The sequence below is a fragment of the Halichoerus grypus genome, chromosome 4 (genome assembly GCF_964656455.1).
Source record: "Halichoerus grypus chromosome 4, mHalGry1.hap1.1, whole genome shotgun sequence".
Classification (NCBI taxonomy): domain Eukaryota; kingdom Metazoa; phylum Chordata; class Mammalia; order Carnivora; family Phocidae; genus Halichoerus; species Halichoerus grypus.
The window spans coordinates 172288016-172314763 of NC_135715.1; the positions used below are offsets into that span (position 1 = coordinate 172288016).

Genomic DNA, 26748 nt, shown 5'->3' on the forward strand with positions numbered 1-26748 from the left:
CTGTGCACAATTATAGTGGTTGAATTTCATAGTTGAATTTTGTTCAACTGAAACAAACTAAAACAACTTTTAAAAAATTGTGATATCTAGGGGTGCCTGGGTGGCTCAGTCGTTAAGCGTCTGCCTTCGGCTCAGGTCATGATCCCAAGTTCCTGGGATTCGATCCCCGCATCAGGCTCCCTGCTTGGCGGGAAGCCTGCTCTCCCTCTCCCACTCCCCCCCCTGCTTGTATTCCCTCTCTCACTGTCTATCTCTCTCTGTCAAATAAATAAATAAAATCTTTAAAAAATTGTGATGTCTATATGGAAATTCATATCACAGTTGTTTGGTACCCTACTTCTACTACTTCCTAGCTAGCTATGGGCTCTCAGCAAGCACTCGGTTTTTTCCAGCTTCATGTTACTTTTCTGTAAAGCAGGGATGAATGACTCATCTTATCAGAACAGTCAAATGTAAATTGCTATAATATCATTTTATATTGTAAAAAGCACAATTATGTGAACATAGAAAAATGAACTGATGATAAAACTTTAAATTACTCTATATCCATGGAAAGACTGAAAATTTTTTAAAAAGCATAAATGCTTTGACATATAAAGACTGTTACAGCTATCTTCCAAATTAGGAGACATAGCTTCAACCACTGTAGAAGTACAACTAGGTAACACTTACTGAGATGTTACTGTGTACTGGGCACTGTCTAATACAGTTTACCTTAATTTTCTTGCACAGTTTTCCATAACACCTTGAGGTCCCCTAAGGACACAAAGTTAGTAAGGGCCAAGGAGAAAGTTGAAGGCAGAGAATTCAACTTGATTAAAAAAATGTTTATCTTATGTGTTAATTCATGGGCTAGTTTTTATGTGAGCCAGGCTTAAGTTGGTTTTCCCTTTAGAGGACAAGTCAGTACCTCTTATTATTCTGTCCTTCCTACCAAGATCTTCAGTTTTGTTATCATGGAGATACATGATTAAGAATAATATGTATTAACAGAGCACATATACAGTAGAATTAATTCGCTAAGTCCATAGGTGCTGAGGGGTCTAAGAGTAGTTGGCAGCATGTAGACCAATGGCTATGACACAGCTCATACCACGCTACCCAAGTCCTTTAAAGTCTCACTATTTACCAGGAAGTAATTTGTGCGGCAGGGAAAAACTGAATCAGAGCATTAGTAATAAACAAAGCACTGCGTCAGTTGCAATTCAGAGATGATCCAACGAGCAGTATGGCCATTCTCCCACCACTCCTTTTGCAATCAGTCCTAAGATACATAATACTATTTTTACATGCTTCCACACATATGATCCTCACAAATCTATGCAGTGGCTATCAAGATACTCCTTTTAGAGATTCATAAACTGTAGATCGAGTGTCTTACACCTTTTCCTAGGGGTTCACTTTGGCAAAGCCAGGTGTGATGCTAAAAGCTTTAAATTTCAAATTCTGTGTACATTTGTAGAAATAAGTTTGTCCTCAATAACTTAGAATAAGGATTTATTTTGGTCTAGAACAGAATAAAGTTGCTTCCATTAGATGATGGCCCCTTTATGGACATGGTATAGATCATGTCCTTTGTTCATTCATTGCTTTTGCCAACAAAACTTTCCTTAATGAAATCATATGTGTAGGGGTTTTTTTTTCTGCTCCACAGAAAAAAAGTTTTAGGAAAAAAGAAGCAATCTTCCATTTAGGAAAATATATATGTCAATAAAGTACTACTCAAATGGTCTTTGTTACATAAGATTCACCCAAAAAAAAAAAAAAAAAGAGGCCACTTAAAATGAACATACTTAAAATTAGAACCAAATTTAATAGTAAATTGTGGGGAAGATGTTTGATGAAAGTTTACTTTTTTATATTAATTAAATTATTAAATATCTGTTTCAGATATGTATTTTATTATTTATAATATTATAATATAAACTTTATAAATTATTTATAATAAAAGCCAGACTGTAATTGTAACTATGCACTAATTGTTAGTCAAAACAAAGACTGAGCAAAGCATCTTTTGGGTATAATTTTTCTGACAAAGTTGTGTGCTACAAATCCTTTATTCTATGTTCAGCTTCTTGAGCATGATTATAAGAAGGCCTTTTTGGGGAGGGGGACAAATATATTTTAGCTCTCCATCAATCTTCCTTGGGCCTCTCTCAATACTTTGATATGCAAGCCATTCTCTCTTGAAGTTCCTGTGTCACCTTCCTTCCTGCCAGTTTTCTCTTCTCTAGCTGGTAACTGGTCTGACTCTGCTGTTCCATCCTTAGTCGTCAACAGCTCTGTTTGTGATGACTGGACCATTTCCCCACATTATTTTCATCATCTTCTGAAAACCCCGCATCTTTTGCAAGAATTGCCAATTACACCTTTTAACCAGTGTGCATTGTATTTGAGTTGCATTGTCAAATCTTTAACCTAGAGTGTCATATGTTTCAACCAAAGAACTCCCCAGATTTAATGTTCTTTTCCAGAATTTTACTATTATAGGAACTCTGGTTCTGTTAAAATAGCAAAAAATAATTTAAAGTGGAGGAACAAATAAAATACGCATATTTTAAGTTGTTTTTACCCCATTTTATTTTTGGAAAACAAGATTGACGTCACTATTTATGCCTCAAGTTCAACCTGTAAGACGGCTTATCTCCGAATTACAGAGAGAGGATGCACCACGGGAGATGAGGATGATTCTGAATGTGACAGATCTGTTATCCTGTCTTAGACTTTCTCTGTAGAGGACAGGCAATTTAAAATGTTGAATATGGATTCTGAGTTACTATCTGCCCATTCCCACAGTGAAGTGATTAAAATCTCAAAGAATTATAATGCCTATGAAAGAGAACGAGCCATCTCCTACCTGGAGCATGGGAATCGTCTGGTTTAACAGGTGGAAAGAATTCATGAAAAGTGGCGAGTTATCCATCCACTCTTGAGATTTCTCCCTTAGTTCTGCCAGCTGCCTCAGAGTTACATTAGCCTAAAAGACAAAGAAACAAAAATAGATCTGGGCCATTATTATTTTTCCTATTTTCAAAAAGGGATCTTATGGTTGTTTTGTTATGTAGCTTTAAGAAACAGTTCTAAAAGGTGGAGTTAGTAAAAAAATAGTGTCAGAAATTTCCCACATGGTCAGAAGTTTTTAAATGGCAGCTTTTAATAGGGTCAAGATCACTTTTAAAAATTCTGGAAAGAGTAGGGTTTGCTTTGCTGTCCACAGTGAATTTACAGTCAAAATGAAGACACACCTTCTGGAGTTCCCAGAAGTTATTCACTTTTTCCAATAATACATTTAACTTTACTACTACAAAAACACCGTAGTTCAAGAATATGGGAAGCATGCTTTCATACACTGCTGGTGGAAATGGATGTGTTCCAGCCTTAAATAAAATACATTACTCCTCGATCCCTCAATCCTGAACAATCATCTCATTGAAATAAAAATACCACCGTATAAATAGTATGCATGAGAGTATTTGTTGTCACATTATTTACTTTAGCAAAAAAATAAAAAGGAAACACTGGAAACAAAATGAATGCCCAACAATTGAGGATTGGCTGAGTAAATTCTATGGTATGAAAAAGTTTGCAATTTTCAAAAAGAATGAATTAAACTATACCAATTGAGTTGGAAGAATTTCCACAAGGTATTGTTGTGTGAGTAAAGCAATACGTAGAAAAGCATTATAATGTAACCTCATTTTAATAATGCAAAGACAAAAAATTCTGCATATGAATGTATGTATAGCATAATAACCTATAAAGAATTAGAGAAATGTGTATAAATTATGGAAAAAACACATCCTTGAATGCTAAAAATCATTAGTTACATAAAAGAAAAAGATCAAGGGGAGAGAAAAAGAGAACCAAAAAAAAGGAAAGACAAAAAATGACTGCTCTTAGGAAATAAGCAGGTAATGACTTCATTTATGCAAAAATTATACAGAAGTGTAGCCAATAAAGCAAATAAGATATTAAAATGCAAACAACAGAAACAAAGAACATTCTAGAAACCAGTGATGAACTCATATCCATTTTTATATAGACCTAAAATAATGTTATATTCACCAAAACTGTGGTGTAATGACCAAGTAATGGTAAAACACAGTGATTTCTTATTTTTTTTTTTACTTTCACACTGTCATTTTAAAAGTAGCAAGTTAATAATTCAAATCATTAAAGCTAACTTTAAAAGTTGGAGAGAAATGTAATTATGATTAAATTAGGTAGATGTTAAGTATAGTTTCTATGAATAATGTTGTCTTTCTCAACCTCTATCTCTTACATAAACATAACATGTTGAATTGTACAATCTAATACGAAGCCAATAATTTATAATTTAGAGGGTTTTTTTTAAGATTTTATTTATTTATTTATTTGACAGAGAGAGAGACAGCAAGAGAGGGAACACAAGCAGGAGGAGTGGGAGAGGGAGAAGCAGGCTTCCCACGGAGCAGGGAGCCTGAAGCGGGGCTCAATCCCAGGACCCTGGGATCATGACCTGAGCCAAAGGCAGACGCTTAACGACTGAGTCACCCAGGTGCCCCAGGATTGTTTTTGTTCAAACTAGTTATATAATGCCCCAATATTATTTTTTCTAGTGCCATTATTTTTATACACTTTGAAAATTAGACACCAGTTATAGAAAAATCTTCTGCTTTTGGAGATGAGCTGAAAAATCTGAGGTCTTGTTTCAACTAACTTCATTCTCAAGTGTCAACACGGTTCATGTCTCTTCAAAGGGCTACCAACCAATCTACATTGTTTACACATTTACAGGGCAGAATTTGAGAATTAAGAGTTTCAGAAAGCCAAGGGTAATAGTAGGTAAGATATAAAGAAAGCTGAGTCAGCTATAGTAAATTTGGAAGTTGATTACTTTAAAAATCATCTTAGGACTCTAGATAGAAACTTTGAGTTATAATGGTCAAACCTTTTCCATTATTGCCTTTGTGACAGGGGTATATGGTGCATACAAAATTCTTCCCAATAACATAGGTTTCAAGAAAGCCCAAATCACAGGTCCAGCAGGCATATTAATGATGTCTTTATAAAGGGAGAAGCAAAATGGTGCTGGAAGGAAAAAGTGAATAAAACCATTTAGTATGTATATCTAAAATTTATTTCCTTATGGTAAATTTACACAGATTATTGTTATCACACCCAAAGATACATGCCTTATACTTCCCTTATTATTAACAGTTGTGAGGCCTCTGCTATCAAAGTAAGAAAAAAAAAACAAAAAACGAAATCTTGCCATTTGCAACAACGAGGATGGAACTAGAGGGTATTATGCTAAGCAAAATAAGTTAATCAGAGAAAGACATGTATCATATGATCTCACTGATATGAGGAATTCTTAATCTCGGGAAACAAACTGAGGGTTGCTGGAGTGGTGGGGGGGGAGGGCTGGGGTGGCTGGGTGATAGACATTGGGGAGGGTATGTGCTATGGTAAGCGCTGTGGATTGTGTAAGACTGTTGAATCACAGACCTGTACCTCTGAAACAAATAGTACATTATATGTTAAAAAAAAAAAAGAAGAAGAAGAAGATAGCAGGAAGTGAAAAATGAAGGGGGTGAAATCAGAGGGGGAGAAAAACCATGAGAGACTATGGACTCTGAGAAACAAACTGAGGGTTCTAGAGGGGAGGGCGGTGGGGGGATGGGTTAGCCTGGTGATGGGTACTAAGGAGGGCATGTACTGCATGGAGCACTGGGTGTTATACACAAACATTGAATCATGGAACACTACATCAAAAACTAATGATGTGTTGTATGGTGATTAACATAACATAATAAAATTTAAAAAAAGGAAAAAAAAGTAAGAAAGTGCAGTAACAGATCTCTTTTTTTGAGGTGTGAAAGTTTAACTCAATAAATAAGCCTATGATAAGGGATGGCATTTTGCCAAGAGGAGTTAGAAAGGTTGAAAATCACATTTCAGAATATCTTCCAATAGATCCACCTCACCAGTGCTTAATTTAAAAACATATACAAAAATCTGCTACTAGGATAGTAGTACCAGATACGTAAGAGTTGGCCCATGAATATTGAATGAGTAAAAAGATGAATAAATGAGTTAATCCAATTGCTATACTAAACATCCATATATTATGTGGAAAAGCCCAGCTGATGGAATTTTGCATCCCAAGCATCGTGGGGTTGATGTGCCACTACACGTTTATAGTTTTGCTGCATTCAGAACTTGTCTATGTGTGATACAACTTTCTAATTCTCAAAAGTTAAGAAAAACATTGACCTAAGCAGATTTAAAGCATGTTTTTGTATTATTTACTAGCAAGGACGGTGATGTTGTGACTGACAAATTCTCAATGTTGTGGGTAAGAGGCTAAACTTTGCAGCAGACCGCTGAGTTCAGATCACAGCTATGATACTTTAAGGTTGGGTGACCGTGGCCAGTTACTTAGTCTGTTTGTGCCTCATTTCCTCTTAGTAAGATGGAGATGCACACCTTCTAGGCTTGTTGTAAAGCGTGAATCAGTTAATATGCAAACATGTTTGATGTGTGGTAAGTGCTGCAGTAGTGGTGAGGAAAACTGATACTTCGTTGATCATAAAAGGCTAAGCTACAGTAGACAATATTGTCAGGAGATGATGTTACTATGCTGATTTTGAAGTATACTCACTGGTATGTGTGGGAATTCCATATTTGGAAGCAATCTGTTCTTTGCTTAATTTATAAGTCAAAAAATCCTTGGTGTGGTTGCCTTTTTGCCTTTGAGAAGAGGGCAGCAAGGCAATTAAATATTCAGTGGTGATTCCTTGGGAACACAATGCTTGGGAGATGGTGCTAAATGATCCTTGGGGTGTATTCATCCGGTTGCTTCTGTACATTGCCTATGAGATAAAAATCCACCATTTATTAACATTAGAAAGCTATAAATGCTGCTGAGAACAATACAGAAGAAAACCTGGTAATGCTTAGAGTATCCTTATAGCTTCCATAATTCCTTTAAAACATGTATCCCAAATGTAAATGCAGAATGCTGAACTTCACTGACTTAAGTGGCAAAAACTTTTGCCAGAGTAGAAGAGTTTTCCTGCAGGTGCTTTTTCCCAACATACTATCTTTGTAGCTGAATGCATTATAACTAATCTCAAATAAAAGTTAATGTGACAAGAGGAATTTCCCAATAAGCACATTACTGGGTGACTTTCCTACCTGTGTTAATGGAACACTTCTGGGCAGATGCATTTGTCTCAGGGATGTCATTTTATCTAGCAGGGGATGTGTGCCGGAAGCCATCTGATTGAGAACCTCTTTTAGCCTCATGAAGAGTTCTATCATCTTTTCTACTGGCTTTTGATCTTCCCTAGGGAAAAACACCTAACGGGAACAGAATAAAAATAAATGATGTATGTGGAGACACTGGAACCTGCACACACTGTTGGTAAGAATCTTAAAAGGTACAGTCACTTTGGAAAAAAATGTGGAAGTTAATTAAATACTTAAACATAAGTTTAACATGCAACCTAGCAATTATATTCCTAAGTATTTATCCAAGCGAAATGAAAACATATGTCTACACCAAGATTTGTATGTGAAGGTCCACAGTGGCATCATTCACAATAGCCAAAAAAGTAGAAATGATCCAAATGAATGGACAAAGGAAATGTACATCCTTTAACTAGAATACTGTTTGGCAATAAAAAGATATGAAATACTGACACATCTTGCAATATGCATGAAATTCAAAAACATTATACTGAGTAAAAAAAAGCCAAACACAAAGACCACGTATTGTATGATTAAGTGTATATAAAATGTCTAAAAAAGGAAACTCTCTAGAGACAGAAAATAGATCAGGGGCCGCATGGGCTAGAGGTCAGAATGAGAAGTAGCTGCATAGAGACATGAGGTTTTTTTTTCTGGATTGATGGAAATGTTCAAAAATTAGATTGTGGTAATAGTTGCACAATTCCATACATTTACTAAAAGAATCATTGAATTGGACACTTCGAATAAGTGGATTTTATGGTACATAAATTATAACTCAATAAAGTTGCCAAAAATAAATGATTTTAAAAGTCAGAAGGGCAAATGTCAATTACATAACTCTTCATGGATATACTATTGCTCAAAAATCATATAATATGATCCTTAAAAATCAGAAAAGCTCTGTCAAAAAGCTCATGTAATTCAAGTTTAATCATAATCCCACAATGCTTTTCTGCAGCATGAAGATACACTGGAAATATTTTAAAATTTTAAAGTAATTTCATCCTCTCATTCATTTTATCACCAAACGTTAATTGAGTGCCCGCTATGTCCCCAGCATGGATGAGGAGATGGTTATATGGTGGTATACCAAGTGATACCATCCCTCCACTCAAGGAGCCTTGGTCTAATAGAAGGAACAGATTTCAAACAAATCAATAAACAAAAGACTGGGGAATATGAGGAGGTAGAGAGAGTTTAGCTAAGATTCAAGAAAGATCTTTTCCACATGGCACCCCAATGGAGAGCAAAACAGAGGAAGAATAAGCAGAGGAAGGTTATAGGCAGGGCGGGAAAGATGTGTGAGGTCCATGAGGAGGGAAAGTTCTTTACATGTCCAGGAAAGTCAAAGACCACCATTATGAGCACAAGATGCAGTTGGAGAGATACCGTGAAGACACAGCCAGCTCACTAACACAGCTACTAATTTCAGTTATATTTTTTTCTAAATTATAATCAACATTACAATTTTTCTTCCAGTTCTGCCAAAATTCTGGGCATTCCTACACTGATGTGAAATAAATTGACTAGTGATGAGAAATTTTTCATTATTTTTCTTTGCAATACCTAAAAGAAGTAGGAATGGTCTTCTGCTTGTCAAATGCACATAATTAATTACTAGACTTAACAAAAAATATTTGGTTTGATATCTGCTCTGCAGAGGCAATATAAAATAAGGATTAACATTTTAGATGAATAAAATTAATAATTTCACTTCATATGCATTTTAGTTTATAGTTTATGTAAAATAACCATTTGTCTAGTTAATGGATATTTGCTGAGTGCCTCTCTGGGCCTGGCACTGTTCTTGGCATTTGAAATATTGAGTGGTTTCATGTAGCAGTGATGGGCCCAAGGAGTCACCAAGTAGGAAAGAGAATTTTAGAGATAGGAGGGGTTTTGCAGATCATGGGGTCCCTGTAGGAACCGAGGGATATACTTGAACAGACTGGGGAGCCACCAGAAGGTATTGAGCACAGGGTTGGCATAATGTGACTTAAATTTTAAAAGGATCACTCTGGCTGCTTAGGGATAGTGGGGCAGGGTGGTGGTGGGGAGGTTGCAAGTGTGGAGGCAGGGAGGCCAATTAAGAGGCCATTGCAGAAATATAGGTGTGAGAAAATGATGACCCAGAATAGGATTATTGATAACTAGTCTTAAAACATTTTCACCCCCTTTGCTATAACAACAAAAGTCAGCCATGTTGCTTCTGGTTCTTCCTACTTTAAAGGGAAAAACATTTTTTCAGTGTTTGCAGTAACATGTAAATATTTTTGATCTAGTATAGATATAGGTGAAATAGATGTTTAATTCTTCTATGTTTATATTTTTCTTTCAGTTTTGTATTAAACAAGTACTTATGAAGCATGTACTTATTGTAAGATGAAGTCATTGCTGACTTTTCTAAACTCTGATAGTAACCCATTTGTTTTGTTGTACTGCATAAGTAATAGTAGCCTCTTTCTAAATTGATGGAAAAAATACACACACAAATTTTTAACACCAAAAAAGCCCCTACTAAAAAAAAAAAAAAAAAAAAAAAAAAAGCTTTGCTCTAATCTTTATTATCCTACCAAATTAATGCTTGTTCACTGTAAAAATATATATGTATATACACACACACACAACATCTGTATTTCATACTTTAGTATAATATATATTAAATTTAATACATGGCCTTGGATACACAAACTGAGAGTTAATAAGGCAATAATATTAATTTCCTCATCTATAAAATGTGCAAATTTGCAGTATATGATCACTAAGGTCCTATTTAGCTCTAAAATAAAGCTATAATTCCAAAAGCTATATAAATGGATCTCATTCGTTACAGTATCAGGGAGCATACTCATGTAATCAAATGTATTTGTACTAAACTGTGAATATAAAATATTTCAGCAACAGCAACTTGCCTTGTATGTGAAGTTGTAAATGTCCAAGTAGTGCAGGAGGGTGAGTCCAATGAGGTAAGACTGCCGGGATCTTTCTGGAAGAGGCAGGCTGCAGAGTTCCTTCATTGCATTCTCCATTTTGGAATAGGTCATATTAGCATCACAAGAATGCAACCAGAACACACGAGAAATAATCTGCAAGTTGGAGGTAGAAAAATATTCAGTTGTGAATCCTTTGAGAACTCTCTCTCAAAAGAAAGGTTTTTCTTTATTCTTAGACTTCATTTAAAAATATGATAAATTATACTCCAAGTCAAATATATATATATTTTTTTCATTTAAAGCACTAATCACAGGGCGCCTGGGTGGTTCAGTAGGTTAAGTGTCCAACTCTTGGCTTCAGCTCAGGTCACAATCTTAGGTTCATGAGATCAAGCTCTATGTTGGGCTCCGTGCTTAGCGTGGAGTCTGCTTGAGATTCTCTCTCTCTCTGCCCCTCCCCCTTGCTCGTGCGCGCTCCCTCTCTATCTCTCTCCAATAAGTAAATAAATCTTTAAAACAAAAATAAATCACTAATCACAAAAAAAAAATAATCACAATAAAACTACAGAGAGCCAGAGTTCACTGGAAAGCTTAAAAAACAAGATGGAGAAAAAGAGATGAAGAAGTGTCGTGATGATTCTGAGATTTCCTGTTTGAACACCTGAGTGAGTGATCTACCAAGAAAGAATTGATCAGGACTTAAGTTTGGGAAAAATATTCGTTTAAGACTCATTTTTCTTTTAAAATTTTATTTAGCGTATTTAAATTGCATTTTGTTTTTAAAATAATTTGAAGTTATAATCTTATATAAGAACCTCTCGATATCTCTATCAAGAGATAAAGGGCAAAGAACAAAAAGCCCAGAATTACATAATAATGTGAATCAACCATCCTGGACAGTGATGCTGTGTGAAAAGTGAGGTGTGTATATGAGAAGTAAGAAGTCTCTATTGCCATTGAGTTGAAATCAAGAGAAAAGTTTAGGAAATTCAAGATTGTTGAAAATCTTCTCTCTTTCCTTTTGAAAGTAGTTAAGAATGTACACTCCTCATTTATGTTTTTATTTACTAAAATGAACCTGCTCTTCAGAAGCTAAACACTTGATTACTGAAATTAGATCTTAGGATAAAATGAGTAAAAGGTGAGATCAAAGGGAAAAGGTCAATGACTATTCGCTAGAACAAGAGGGAAGGCAAAGCAGTTTTAATTTTTGTATGAGGGAACCAATGAACAGGACACAAGTAAACCTAAATATTTCCCTAAGGCAGTCTTCAAGGCTTTCAAAAAACTTTATCCGATATTGGAGAATAGCTGGGCTGTGCTTAGAAATGACACACTCTGTCACACGTAAGTTTTGAACTGATGAGGCTTTAAGCTCTGCAGTTCTTTTGGAAAATTTCTATGACATTTCCAGACAATGGACTTGGAAAAGGGATAAAAGAAGAGACATTTCATATGGAAAGCCCTATTATCAGCCTATGAGGAAATGACATTATTCGTTGTCATACCCAAACATGTTCACTATACCCACAAACTTGCCCAGAGTTCCCTGGATCCTATCTATTTTATATACTATGTTTTGTCTTGGGACTTTTAAAAAGCCAAACTGAGTATTCATTTCAACAAATTGTAAATGGTCTGGTTTTTTTTCCCCAATTAGATTACTGAAATCTGACTTTGATGTCATTATAATAGACTGTGCAAATTTATCTCAGAAAATGTGATTGTGATTGTGCATATATGGAATTACTGAAGGCACCACTTATTTAAAAAAAACATCTAGGGGTAAGGAAAAGGAGAGCACAGAGGAGGGAAGATGAAGGAGAAGGAAAACTAGAAGGAAAGGAAAAGATAGTAATAATCGTCTTGCTTTAGGATTTTTCTTCTAACCCTACAAGGAATTCAGCCTCTAATTTTATCATTTGCATGGAAAATTCACCAGATCTGCAAGCAACTTCTCAGTGTTTTACTGATAAGTGCTCAACAAATACTACACATGATTTAAACTTTTAAGATCTGGCTATAAGTACAACTATATTATGCCCCACCTCAGCTCTGTTATCAGGGATAGGAAGGGCCAGCAGACTGTCAATACTCCTATTGGACATGCCTGTCGTTCTCCTCAGTTCTTCCTTCAGCTCTTCAACATTTTTAAACATTTCTATTAACTGACCTGCAAGAAAAAAAAAAAAAAGAAAACAACACACGTGTTGGTTGCAATGTAATTCTTTTTAAGTTGTTGTACTAACATAAGAGAAGTCTTCTAGACTAAAACATACACTCAACATACATGCCTTGTGTCAGTAGCAGAGATCTCTCTTTTGGCGAACGCTGCATCTTTAGGATCTATTTCTATCTGATTTAGACTTGTTCCAATTATGATATCATTGACCCAAGGTAACAGATTGTTCTGGGTTATAAATTTTCCTTAGATGTCTACAACACAAGGTTGATTAAAAAAATATGGTTTCCTCACAGACTTTGATCACATAATGCAGTAAATATATATCCCTCCATTTGATTTAAAACATCACACAAATTCAAAATGCTTTTCAACCTTGGATCATATAATATTGTCAACTTAGGACAAGATTTGCTAAATCTACAACATAATGCTGCAGAGCACACTTGCTTAACTTTGCCCAGCACGTTACAGTTTATCAAGGATTTTTAATAGTCATTACCTCACTTTTAAGTAGAATGTGTTTAACTTCAAACTTTTTTAGGATGGTGATTATAATTTTTTCATATCTGGGTCATTTAATGCATAACAAATGATATTTTGACTTTATTTTAGCAGATTATCATCTCCATTCTGCAAATATCTCTCGATTTCTTCATGAAGTATCCCTTATGCAAATATACCCTCTTTATTTTTGGACTTAGTGCCCTTCGAATTTTGTGGCTGCCTGTTGTCCAAAACTCTGAATGCCTTTCTTTTCAGTACTGAGGTATTATGCAAAGAAGAAAAGTATTGCATGGGACATCAAGCTCAGAATACTAATAGGAGGTTCTGAATTGAGATTTCTATAGACAGCAGTGCATCTTTTTATTTTTTAAATCAGATTATTTTCATGGAAGTAAATAAATTCCATCCTAGCTAATGCACTTTAATATATCAGACAAATAAAAGGTGAATGGCCTAACTAGTTAAAATTTTGAAGATCTTTTGCTGTGAAATCAAATTTCCCTATTTCATCCTCTGCTGGCTTTCTGTATGTTTATTTTAGACAAGTAACCATATTTGAAAGCTTCAGATTTCTCATGTATAAGGGTAGATACAAAGCAGGTTTGGTTGGGAACTTCAAAAAAGCCTTTCTTAAACTGCAGCATGAGAATCACACGCATTCTTATAAGACAACACTTAAAATAAATGAGGGTGGGGAAGCACCTGGTTTTTCAGAAGGGTCTGCGCTGTTATTGACATGCAGCATGGCTTCTATGATTGGCATTAACCGTGTGATATTTTCCAAGTAATTCATTTGCAGTGCCTGTTCTAGCAACCTGGAACAAAACAGAAGAGAAGAAGCTGAACTAAGCATATCCATACTTATTTGAGAAGGGGTTTCCCCAAGGAAACAGGCAATGAAGATACTTACCAATCCATATTTAAATTCATTTTGCTTGGATCCCCAGTAAGCAAATCCCTCAGTTTTTTAGATATAATATTGTCATGGTACAGTAAGTTGGTTGCTATTTCGGTGCCAAGCTCTGCTGCTTCGAGGAGCTGCACATGAAATGCACTTTCTTCACATAGGTCCCTAAAGTTCACGTCAGAGAGCTGGCACATTCTCTCTATTGAACTGAAAGTTTCAGATTCACAAAGAAGTTCGGTCAGGTTTCGAAGCTGAGAGAGCTTTCCAGAAAGGGGAAGGAGTGGGAAATAGATTAGTTATATTATTATAAATATTTGGTAGTTGATAATAAGTAACCAAAATTGATTTACTTCAAAAAAACACTGTGCATATGTTTTTAGTTAGTTGGCATTTGGCAAGTTTTACCGCAAAGCATTATTTTCTGTCACTTGAGTTTATTGCTTTCTTAAGAATTTTATAAAACTTTTGGAACTATTAGACCTGTATTTCCCAACTGGACTCAGATCTTGTAGATTCAAAGGTTAAAAAAATTTGGTTTAGTTTTATCTCATTTAAATCACAAATACTTCAACTAATTTATATTTTAGTATATGTTTTAAGTCATGTGGAAAGGCAGAGAGCAAAGCAGTTTTGGAAAAAAAAAAAAGTCTTTCTTCCTCGTATGCATTAGGATGACTACTGTAAGTAAAAGAGAAAGAAGGAAAGAAAACATTAGTGTTGGGAAGGATGTGGAGAAACTGGAACCCTTGTGCACTGCTGGTGGGGATGGAAAATGATGCAACCACTGTGGAAAACAGTATGGAGTTTCCTCAGTAATAAAAACAGAATTACTGGTATGATTCAGCAATCCCACTTCTGTGTATATACCCAAAAGTATTGAAAGTTGGGTTTTAAACAAATATTTGTGCACCCAGGTCCATAGCAACATTATTCACAATAACCAAGAGGCAGACACAACCCAAGTGTCCACTGACAGATGAATGGATAAACACAATGTAGTATATAGATACACAATGGAATATTATTCAGCCTTAAAAAGGAAAGAAATTCTGACACATGCTACAACACGGATGAACCTTGAGGACCTTGTGATGTGTGAAATAAGCCAGTCACAAAAAGACAAATACTGGATGATTTCATTTAAATGAGGAATGTAGAGTAGTCAAATTCATAGTGATAGAAAGTAGAATTGTGGTTGCCAGGGGTTAGGGGGAGAGGGGAAGAGGTGTTATTTTGATAGGTACAGGGATTCAGTTTTGAATTATTAAGAGAGTTCTGGAGATTGGTTGCACAACAATGTGGATGCATTTAACAAGACTGAACTGTACAGTTAAAAATGCTTCAGGTGGTAAATTTTATATTACGTGTATTTTACCACAATTAAAAAAAAATTCATTGACAAGAAAAAAGCTTTTTTAAAATGCAGCATGTGAATCACATGCATTTTAATAAGACCGCATTTAAAATATGAATGGGAATACACTTGGATTTTCAGAAGTGTCTGCACTGTTTTGGACATTATCTTCTACTCTCTTATCTATTGAGGGAAACTGGGTGCCTTTGTTCTCTGGAAGTGCTTAAAAGTTCTGTTGTGCTTGGAAGCTACCCTGGAGCTATTTCTTTTAAGAAGTCAAATAATTTCCAATGACGTGGATGGAACTGGAGGGTGTTATGCTGAGCGAAATAAGTCAATCAGAGAAAGACATGTATCATATGACCTCACTGATATGAGGAATTCTTAATCTCAGGAAACAAACTGAGGGTTGCTGGAGTGGGGGGTGGGGTGGGAGGGATGGGGTGACTGGGTGATGGACACTGGAGAGGGTATGTGCTATGGTGAGCACTGTGAATTGTGCAAGACTGTTGAATCACAGATCTGTACCTCCGAAACAAATAATGCAATATATGTTAAGAAAAAAAAGAAGATAGCAGGAGGGGCAGAATGAAGGGGGGGAAATCGGAGGGGGAGAAGAACCATGAGAGATGATGGACTTTGAAAAACAAACTGAGGGTTCTAGAAGGGAGGGGGGTGGGAGGATGGGTTAGCCTGGTGATGGGTATTAAAGAGGGCACGTTCTGCATGGAGCACTGGGTGTTATGCACAAACAATGAATCATGGAACACTGCATCAAAAACTAATGATGTAATGTATGGTGATTAACATAACAAAAAATTTTTTAAAAGAAGTCAAATAATTTGGGATGCCTGGGTGGCTCAGTCGGTTAAGCCTCTCACTCTTGATTTCAGCTCAGGTCATGATCTCAGTGTCATGAGATTGAGCCCCACATTGGGCTCCATGCTGAGTGTGGAGCCTGCTTAAGATTTCCTCTCTCCCTCTCCCTCTGCCCCTCCTCCTCCTCTGTCTTAAAAAAAAAAAAAAAAGACAGAGAGAGAGATAGAAGTCAAATAATTTGGAGCAACACCTAAGGAAGCAAATATATGTGTCATTCATTGCAACTCAATTTCAATCAGAAGTTGCATTTCGATAGAAATGAAGTATTTTATGATACAGGCAAATGTTTAGGGATGTTTCTTTCCATATATCAAATGGAAAAGGCATGATTATGTGTCTTAGATGAAAGATTTATAGTAACTACATGTAGGCACTAGCAATTAAACACTGATCATCTTAGATAGTAAATATCATTGGTCTATTTTTTACTGTATTTAATATTCTAATTGACTTCTGGCTTTGAACTATCTAAAATAGCCTCATGCATATTAAAATTCTACTCACTAGTCTTACTGCTATGAGAAAATTTCCATTACAGGTCCAATTGTTTTACCAGCTGTAACTACGTGTTTGCCACTCTATTCCTTCCTTTGATTTTCCAAACAATAGATATGATTAAATTTCTAATGAATGGAGTCAAGCCTTCCAGCCACATCCTTCAGTGACTTTTCATGATTTTTTAAAGAAAAGGATAAATACTGGTAGCCCAATAAATTTGTTTTAATCAAGCTTTGAGGGTATAGTAAATGTGAGATTTTTACTCAGTAGAGACCTAAATATATACATGTATATATTTTGACCCAAATGCATTTTTTAATTGCAAGTTTGGCATACATGTATGAGAAACCAGGAGAAGTCCATACAGTATAATCTTCGCTTGATAAAAGTTATTGAAGGAAAAATTGGGAATCTAGCCATGCTACTGAAGTAGAATTGGTTCTCTGAAATAAAGGTATAATTCAGGGTCAATAATATGGAATGCATTGTGGCGCACATCCATCAAGGAGCAACCTGAAGGTCGTATAGTATTTGTCATTATTTACTACTTTCTTCTAAAAGCAATACATGCATTAAATTTTTAGAAGCTTCATGGACCATTAATAGTCAATCTTAAATTCAGAGAATTAAAATTCTCTCTTCAAAAGTGTGTCAAATCCAGATTGTAGGTTTGTCAGAACCTCATGTACAGTCCTTTCTCCTTTATCATGACCCTGGTCCACATAGTGAAAAAGGTCTCAGGTCCAACGTGAACAATGACCCATAACTAACTCCATGTCCAGCTGTGACTGAATTCCCCAGTGCCTGTGGTCCCTGAATGCATCTGAATCAGAAATGTAAGTTACATTTAAATAAGAACTCAAAATACCGGGGCACCTGGGTGGCTCAGTTGGTTGGGTGTCCAACTCTTGATTTTGGCTCAGGTCATGATCTCAGGGTCGTGAGATCGAGCCCTGCATTGGGCTCACTCTGGGCATGGAGCCTACTTAAGATTTTCTCTCTACCTCTTCCTCTGCCCCCACTCCCCCTCAAAAAAAAAAAAAAACCCTCAAAATATCATAGGTATAAAAGTGATAAAACAACAGTGCTCCTGGGCTCTTGGCAAGTAAATGCAGGGGAAAGGAACCTATTTAAAAATTTAAAGGTGTTATAATAAAAATATTGTGTTACCCATATTTCTGCCCAATATGGGGAATATCCACTTTATGTATAGTTCCCCAATCAGGAAGCTATCCTTCTCACAATGAAGGAAGGAGAAAACACAAAAGCTCAGGAAGAGTACAGTGTTGGAACTAGAAAAGAGGGATAGGAACAGAAGGAGAAGTCACTTTTGAATGGCAAGCATTTGACATTTTGGAGGGTCTAAACCTTCTTAGAAATGCCATGAGTAAAGTTTTAGAATGGGTAGGCCCTAACTGACTGTCACAATTAAGACACTAATTACCGGGGAAGGCAAAGCAAGGAAGTTAAATCATCTCTTGCTATAAAACTGTAAGAATTTATCTTCATTCTTTTAGTGATACATACTGAATATTTTCCATGTGTCCATACGCCTGGTGCTGAGAATACAATAGTAGAGGGACAGACTTAGCAACGTTCCTCAGGGAGCTTATAGTCTTGGAATGTAGGGCTTCTGTTAATTGCAGATAGCTGCCATGCTTCTTGTAAATGACAACAGACTTTCTACCCAAAGGACAAGATTGCAGTTTATTTCCACTTCTGTGGCTTCTAGAACTTTTTTCATAATGTAACCCTGAAGTGGAGCAGTATCGTCAAAATGTGGATGCTGTTTTAAATTATTCTTACATCTATTTCCCATTCCATGAGTGTAAATGATTGAGAATGCATTGTTTCAATTTCCCTGGTGTATATTTTGTGCTGCCTGATTACTTCACAAGTTGAGAACTACAATGAATAATTGTCCAGGTGACACAGTTATATCACCAGGGCTCTCTTTTAACACCCTCATTTGTTCACACATCCATGAGTTGTCTTAAGCTCCTACTATGTGCTAAATGTGGGGCTTTAGAGATACAGAGGCTACATTTTATCTGAGTTTACCCTCTAGGGAGGGAAACAGACCTTACTTATACAACAAGTTATAATGCTAAGTAATAAGTTCCAAAAGCCAGAAATCTCGCTGCTGTCAGACTCCTCTTCTTTATGCCCACTGGCTGCCGCGTTGTGTCACCTAAACTCCTACCCCATTCTTGAAACCGTCTCTTCCTTCTTTCTCTGCCATTGACAAAGTGCAGGGCTCACTTTTTGCTTAGGTTACTGCAGATATCACCTACTTGGCTTTTCTCCAATCTGTCCTCCATAGTCCTCCCAGAGAGATCTCTTTCTAAAATGAAAATTTTACTTTCTTCAAATGCACAACTTTCCAGACCAGATTCAAACTCCGTGACTAAGCAGAAAGAGGACTTTGGGATCTGGGCCCAGTCTCTCTGCAGTCCCCTTTCCTGCCTCTCCCATAGGCACCTTCTGCTCCAGACGGGCACAGGACTGCAGGTAACCTATATCTGTCCTTCAGGTTCATACCTCTGTCTTAATAAATGCAGGTCTCTATGTGTGGAATGTAGGACTGTAACCTAATCCTACTCAGCCTATAAGAGCAAGTATTATCTCTTCCATGAAATTTCTTCTCTCCACCTCCATTCCCTACAATTGGAGTTAAATCTCCCACCTCCGTACACAGAATCCTGTCCATCCACATACCACAACACTTATCTCACTGTGTTATAATTATTGGTCTGCTTTTCCATCTGCTACAGTGGATTGCTATAAGGACTTTGGGGTTAGAGATTATGTCTTTTAATAAATAGATTAGTGTTATGGGACCATAGATGATGGATTGAATGAATGAATGGATAAATATTATGTGCACACAAAGCCATTATCCTGGCTGGGAAACAGAGAGAAAGGCAATACTCTAATATTATAGAAGTGACATTTAAACTTGTCCTTGAAGGATGAGTAGGAATTTTCCAGATGAATGCATAACTTCCTTTTCATTTGCACAAATTAAGATACTGCTAAATTAGGTGCATTAGAAATTTTGATTTGTGTAGAAGATCAGGAGAAAATGGAGGTAACCTCACTAGCATTACCTACTTATAATACACACGGACATATGTTTTGGATGCCTGCTTAATTAGACCATCTTGACTATACAGAAAGTCATCTTGTTTGCCCTGAATAAACCAGTTCTAATTTTGCTTTATCCCTGCCTACCTAAATTCAATTACACTGCTGTTCTTACTAGGAAAGCTGCTTTCAAATTTTAATAGGGTTATTTAAGAAATGAATTATTATGATAACCTGTACACTATATGCATGAGCTAAACAAAGAATAATAGATAAATGTGAACCAATTCAAACTTCAGAGTTTAAAATTTTTTTCATTGCTTTCCCTCCTTTTTTTAATATCATACATCTTAATATGATTTATTAGTTTCTGCTTCTGATGACAATAAAAATAAGGTTAGTCAACTTCTGAGATTTTTGCACACTGTGAAGTCTAAACACTAGCTTTTAAGATCAACTTTTGTAGTTTTAAAAACTGAGGCCAACTTAAATTAGAAATCATATTATGAGTACTCTTCTGAAATTACGAAGCTTAACGAGGTAACTATATTATTAGCCATTCCTTTATGTATGTGAATACTGCAATTAGGCCTTTATTGGTCATTTCATATAGAGATATCCACTAATTAAGAACAAAATGCCATTTTCTAGCACAAGAACCCTTTTGTCCCCCTTTTTCTGGCATTAATCTAGTCAAAATAGGACAAATATTTATGAAGATATAGATTTAAAACTTAAACTGATATACATCTTGCCAGAGCATTACAGACAATGTCAAGGTTTATTTATTTATTTTTTCTTTCATGACTTACTTTTGATTTCAGGACTTCAGGAACTGAAGAAAAGTAATCCTCATAAAAACCATTTTGAAGAAAAGATTTTTTAAATGAAATTATGGACTGCAGGAGTCTTAAATTTTCTGTAAAGGAAGAGAGAAGACTTACCTTATGTGAACTGCAAGGTCATTTAGGAAACCCATTTGAAAAACACCTTTATCCTAATTTATTGCTAAGTTTTTCCTAAGATAATGGCCTAGTTCAACCTAAGTATAAGACAAGTGAAAATTTAACCTTTCCTTGAACCGTGGAGACTAGAGAGTTCATTATTTTAAAAATATTCATAGATATTCTGCTTAGAGATAAAAATATTTCTAGCAAAGGTGCTACACACTTTTGGCTCTTTGTGAACTAAATCTGCTTTTATTTCTGACTTTTCGATAGACTGTTAAGTTGAAGTGTTTGGGGGAGAATAGACACATATACGCCCTTCCAACCTTGATTAATTCAAGCCTAGTAAACAGAGACCACGCTTAAATACTTGTGCTATTTGCTTGCCATTAAGTCTCAAGAAACTATTTTGGTGTGGGAAAAGTAAATATAGATCCCTTGGAAAAGGTGAGAAATTCGATATTTTCTCTTGAAAAAGGAAAAGAAACATTTGATTAAATGCCATCTTCATGGTTGTCCATGTAGGCAGAAAATTGAAAATAAGGTGTATAAGGGTGGGAAGTAAAAATAGTCTGCCACACAAAAATCCTTTGTTTATATAATTTACACATGCTTTGGGAAGTCTATATTATCATTCTTCATTGTTTTTTGATAACTAAGATTATTAAGGACACAGAAAATGCCATGAAGGGTTATATGAACTACTAATAATTCCAGAAACTTGGCGAGTTTGTTTGGGTGGTCATTATCATATTCTCTGTTACATGGCTATCATAAATTAAAGTTTGTCCAGGTGGCCAGAAGTACTAGCAGCAGGAACAGAAGTAATAATATAATAACACAATTAGATATTCCCTTCATATATCAAACTACCAAACTGAAACTCATGCGTATGGAAACTAAAATCTTTTAAAAACCTTTCTATTTTTTTAAGCAAATGTCTTAAAAGACTTACTACTTTAGAACAGAATTAGAACCCTAAGCAGCATTTTGACTACTAAAAAGAGTATTACCTTGTGATCCCCTGGCCAAATTGTCAGTGACATTTCTCACACATGCCAAGTAAGGAATATAAGGACTATCTGCTGATATATTTAAGAGAGCATCTTCAAAGTTTTCCAGTATTAGGAGCCTATAGAATTAGAGAAGAATATATAAATTAAGTCATGTAAAAAGAGAATAAAGTTATTTTGTTGAGATCATTTAAGTCCCTGGTTGTTTGGCATTAGTTGACTTGGGCATTGAATTTGGAAGCAGGACGTCTTCCTCCATCTGGTCTGAGTGCACACTGGCTCTGTCTCCTCTGATCGCTTACTTCTCCATGGACATTAGATTTAGTTATTTTAATATCCAGTCATAAGTGATCTTAAGATTATTTCTAGGCATGTCCATATGAAAGAAAAAAATTATGGGGCTAGGGTTGTCAGATGAAATAGAGGACTCCCAGTTAAATCTGAATTTCAGATAAACAATGAATAATTTTTTTCTTTTTTTCAAATGAAAATTTTTCAATGTAAGAACAACCTATGAGTCTTCTATGTTTTTCTTTTCTTTTCTTTTTCTCCTCTAAATCTGGCAGACCCCTCTGGACCTCAGTTTTTTCCCTTGTCAAATGAGATGCAGGGGGCTGAATGATCTGCTAATCCCTTCCACCTATAACATTCTTCAAATAAATATATTTAATTGTGATTTAAAAAAAATAGTGGACTCTAATTGAACAACATAAGTTCCTTCCTTTTCTTTAAACAACCAATTCAGTGTTTCCAAATTAACCACTTTCAGGTCTCCCTTTAACCTGACTGGCATGTGAGAATATAGCCTAGGATTTCTGAGGCATCAGTATGAGTGAGTAAATACATGTGTGTTGTGCGTGCCCTGTCACTTCAACTATGAGGCTGCATCTCTTTATTTTGTAACATCTTCCCTCAGTGTTTATGATTGAATTTCATGTACAGGAGAGATAGAATAAATGTCAATAGCTGATTTGGGGACCATCTATTTCGAATCAAACCGCACAATACACAAATTAACCAGTTCTGTCAGATGTTTAACTTAGATTTTATTCAAATACTAAGGGAAGACACTCATCCTGGCATAGCTAGTAAACATGTAGAAAAATGTTTGCATTAATGTCAAAGTAGTCTTAGGGTATTTAGATGTGGGTTAATACTACTGGATCCTTGAAGAACTTTAAAGAGAAAATCTACAGCGAGAGAAGTCTCTAATGTGGCAGTCAGAGCAGTTAACTCGTCGGATAGCTGACCTTCATTTAAATACAATTGATAGGGGCGCCTAGGTGGCTCAGTCAGTAAGCATCTGCCTTCTGCTCAGGTCATGATCTCAGGGTCCTAGGATGGAGCCCGCATTGGGCTCCCTGCTAAGCGGGGAGCCTGCTTCTCCCTCTACCCCTCCCCCTACTTATGCTCTCTCTCTCTCTCTCTCTCTCAAATAAATAAAGTCTTTAAAAAAATTAAAAAAAAATTAAATACAATTGATAGCCTCCACACTAAAAAAAAATGTAACCATTTCCATGTATTGTAGTTATTATAGCATAGAGCCATTTGCATCCTGGTATAGTGCTCAAAAGAAAAATATTGGTCTAACCCTCTATGTGGAATGAACAAAGGATCTCATGGTGAATTTTCAAGCTTAAAATAGAAGTAGAAGAATGTTGCACTAAAAGTGACCTTGAAATATTATCTAAGCCATTCTCTTAGTTTCAGGAAGAACATTTGATTGCCAAGATTTTGGCTATTACATTTAATATACTCTGAAAATTAAGATTCCATATCTATGTGCCACTGCTTTAGCATAAATATCTAATTATTCTTTTAAAACATTTAATTTATGTATTTTTGTATATAATCCTACTTATTTTCCAAGAATATTTGCAGTGAAAGATGAGCTTATGTGTACATTGTGTGAGTGTACACACACACACAAACAGAATAATACAAATAATAACCTTAGGACAAAAATAATAAGGAGAGAGAAGAGCAATGAGGGAAAAATATTTTTAAGCAGACTTCTTTAGAAAATTGTGGACCAAAAAAATCTTTTATCTTATGCCAGATATTGCTGTTCTGTGATTATTTTAAAATGGGAATGGAAAGGAAGTCTAAATATAAGAAATCCCTTAATTTCATCAATCTCAACAAGAACCATCTTAAAAGTATTGAATTCTTCCTAATAAACTGTCAGCTGGCTGCCAGCTACTACATTGTTTGTGGAATTTGTGGTCTGAAGTGCTAGTATTATCAATGCTATGGATGCCTCAAGGCTCTGGTAAAGGTACCTGGTTTCAACAATAAGCATACACTTGTCTCAATACAAAGGTCTTTTTTTTTTTAAGTATTTTTGATGGTCTATAAGACCTGATTTTTTGGAATATGGCATCCTAGCTAGGGGAAAATTGTCCAAGGTTGCTTGACTGCTCTGGAAAGAGCACCTGGTTCAGCCACCTTAGGGGAGGAGAAAGGTAGAAGCAGACATAGGAGGTGGCTGTTTATGGAAGGAATTTGCCTAGAATTTATCCAGAGTTCGAGAACTTCTCATTAAATAATAGAAAGTTTATAAACAACTGCATAGATCCTATTTCAGAAAAAAAATAATAAATGGCTAAAAATAAGTCCTGTATTTCATTTTATTTGTATAAATTTCATTAGGGCAGAAATGTATCCTTTGGGACTAGAGTCAAAAAATTGCAACAGTATAATTTATCAGGCCAAAACAACGTCTACATAACAGGCCATCTAGTCTCTAAATTTGCCTATAGGAATTTACTTCAATCAGCTTCTGCGGGCGCCTGCATGCATTCCCTACTATGATTATTACAGTTACTTCAGAGCACTGCTTACATTAATGGTCTTTAGAAGCCAACGCTGCTGCTGTCATTTCCACTGCCTGTTTCGGGGACAACATATTTACATGCCCCATAAGAGTCCAAATTAAATTATCTATAAACAGTTTTACCTACATGAATGCTGTGGAAGCAAACAAATTTTGTATTACCTTGACTGGCTTAAGAGATACTGTGATTTTTAAAAACCAAAATAAATCGTAATGTGAAAAATTAGATGCTTATACAACTTTCATAATGAAAGACCTTAAACAAGTTGGAAATTGGACCTCCCCCTAGATTTTCCTCAGAGACATAAGGAAACCAATCTAAACAGGACACACTGGATCTAGTTATATACAATGTTACAACTGAAAAAGAGATGCTCATGTTGCATTCTCCAAAAGTGTCACTGGATAATCTGAAAAAATAAGTTTCAACTTTACTACATTTCAGCTATGTCCATTTCTTGGTCAGTCAATAGTGGATTTTTCTATTTCAAAGTCTTACAAATTGATAAAAGAAGTATGTTTATAAATTGTGTTGATTGCTTACTCAGACAAGTTACCTACTAGTTTAGAAAAAAACCCAGCAGACCAACAAAGAAGGACTTACTGTGCAGCCAGGCTGCTTGGGGAGAGTAACTGCCCATCTTCCTCACGCCACACATGCGTCGCATTATCAGGGCCACCTACAGAAATGACATTTATGTAAGTAAGCGTTTAATAAACATGTTTGCTCCAAGGATTTATTTTTCTTAGCAAAAATCATCACAGCTAAATAAATGGGAAGAAAATGCAGAAAAATCTGCAGAATTTTTCTCCAAAGGATTTTACAAAACATATCTATGCTCTTTTTGTTGGAAACATTCAAGATATTTATAGGTAATAGATGCCTGCTAATCAGAATAACCCCAATGGTCAAGCACATGCATTTCTAAGAAATTCTTTCTCTGTCAAAACATTACATTATTTTATCCTAAGACCCGTATGCACAGGTGACTCTTGAATACTATAATGCAGATTGTCTACCACGTGATTTGTTAAACAAATGAGGCCCAATTTCAGTCTTACAGGTCACTGGATTTTTTTGCCTTCAGTTGTCAAGAATGTAGCCTTAGGAAACATCTGCTATCACTAATCTCTATTTTCCATCTTTCAAAAAGCAGCCACTGATTTCAAATGAATGCAGCTGTGAATGCAAATTGGCTCATATTAACAGAACCGTTCTGAGTGGTCTCAAATAATACGAAGGTTCAAAGTGTGGAAGGCAATCGCTAACTAATGGAAACCATATGGGAAGGTCTAATTCAACACTGTGAATTGCCTCTCCAAGTTAAATAGGTTGCTGATTCACCTTGCCACATAACATTGTATCATAAAAGAATAAGTGTGCAACAGTATTCACATGAAAAATTGAACATGAGAGTACTTTTAATGGCTACTGCATAAATAAAAATAAATCCAAAGCTTTCATTTAGCCCCTTAGGGAAATGGGATCAATTCTTGCAGGCTTCTCTTGAGACACTACTTATTACTTATAATCCAGTATATTTCAGTGCTGGTATTTTTAACACTGATCCAATTTCTTTCAATAGGCTATTTTATTACTGGTGTTAATAGTTCTCCCATTGTCCCTAGTTAGTGTGTTCTAAAGGCTTTCCATAAAGGTCCTATTGCAAAACTATGCAATCATCCATACTTTTCTGGTGCTGATCAATGAGTTTATTTAAATTAGTATGTGTGTAAAAAAGACTATCACTAAATGAAAGACCTCCTTGTCCACCTGTGTATCAGAGTTGTATGAGTAATGTTTGTACCATTCCTAGTACCTGGCACAGGGGCTTTTTCAGTTTTCCTGTTCAGCAGAGTGGAGTTTTCCTGTGCTCCACTCAAGGTGCAGCTGAATTTTATTACTCTAAAGATAGCAATGCAGCAGTGAGTTAAAGAACCAAGAATGAAGATACCCAGAATAAATAAACCCAATTAATAATGGTAATACCTATTGTTTGTTGGCATGCATATATAGAAGAATCAAGGATAGAGCTCTGTTGAGATTTATGCATTTGCAATGTAAAAGTATATAAACCATTTTTCCAAGACCAAATCTTGCTCAGTTTGAATTCTTATGTTATGCTGAGCAAGTTTATTGGCATTTGTATACTATATGGTTATGAGGTTTCTCTTCCTCATTAAGCTATTAAAATGAGTAACTAATAGAAATTAATTTTGTACATATCAATGATAGACTTGACATTGAGTAAGGACCTTTCCCCCTGACCACTTTTCCCTCTGGACTATAAAATACCTTGGAAGAAATAATGTACTAAATAGATATTACTTCTTTTTTATTTGTAGGATTAGGCATATTTAAAAAT

At 35.6% G+C, this 26748-nt stretch overlaps 1 protein-coding gene across 1 annotated transcript in view; it reads right to left on the reverse strand.

Annotated features, from left to right (window-relative positions):
* ABCA12 (ATP binding cassette subfamily A member 12) overlaps positions 1-26748 on the reverse strand; it is a 169768-nt gene that overhangs the window by 61895 nt on the left and 81125 nt on the right. The window contains exons 9-19 of the mRNA XM_036087379.2: positions 24987-25062; positions 21547-21665; positions 20399-20505; positions 13772-14028; positions 13564-13676; positions 12221-12345; positions 10152-10325; positions 7183-7347; positions 6647-6857; positions 4931-5070; positions 2858-2977 (exon numbers count right to left, since the gene is read on the reverse strand). Of these exons, the coding sequence (XP_035943272.2) occupies positions 2858-2977; positions 4931-5070; positions 6647-6857; positions 7183-7347; positions 10152-10325; positions 12221-12345; positions 13564-13676; positions 13772-14028; positions 20399-20505; positions 21547-21665; positions 24987-25062 (1607 nt within the window). The remainder of the gene's footprint in view (positions 1-2857; positions 2978-4930; positions 5071-6646; positions 6858-7182; positions 7348-10151; positions 10326-12220; positions 12346-13563; positions 13677-13771; positions 14029-20398; positions 20506-21546; positions 21666-24986; positions 25063-26748) is intronic.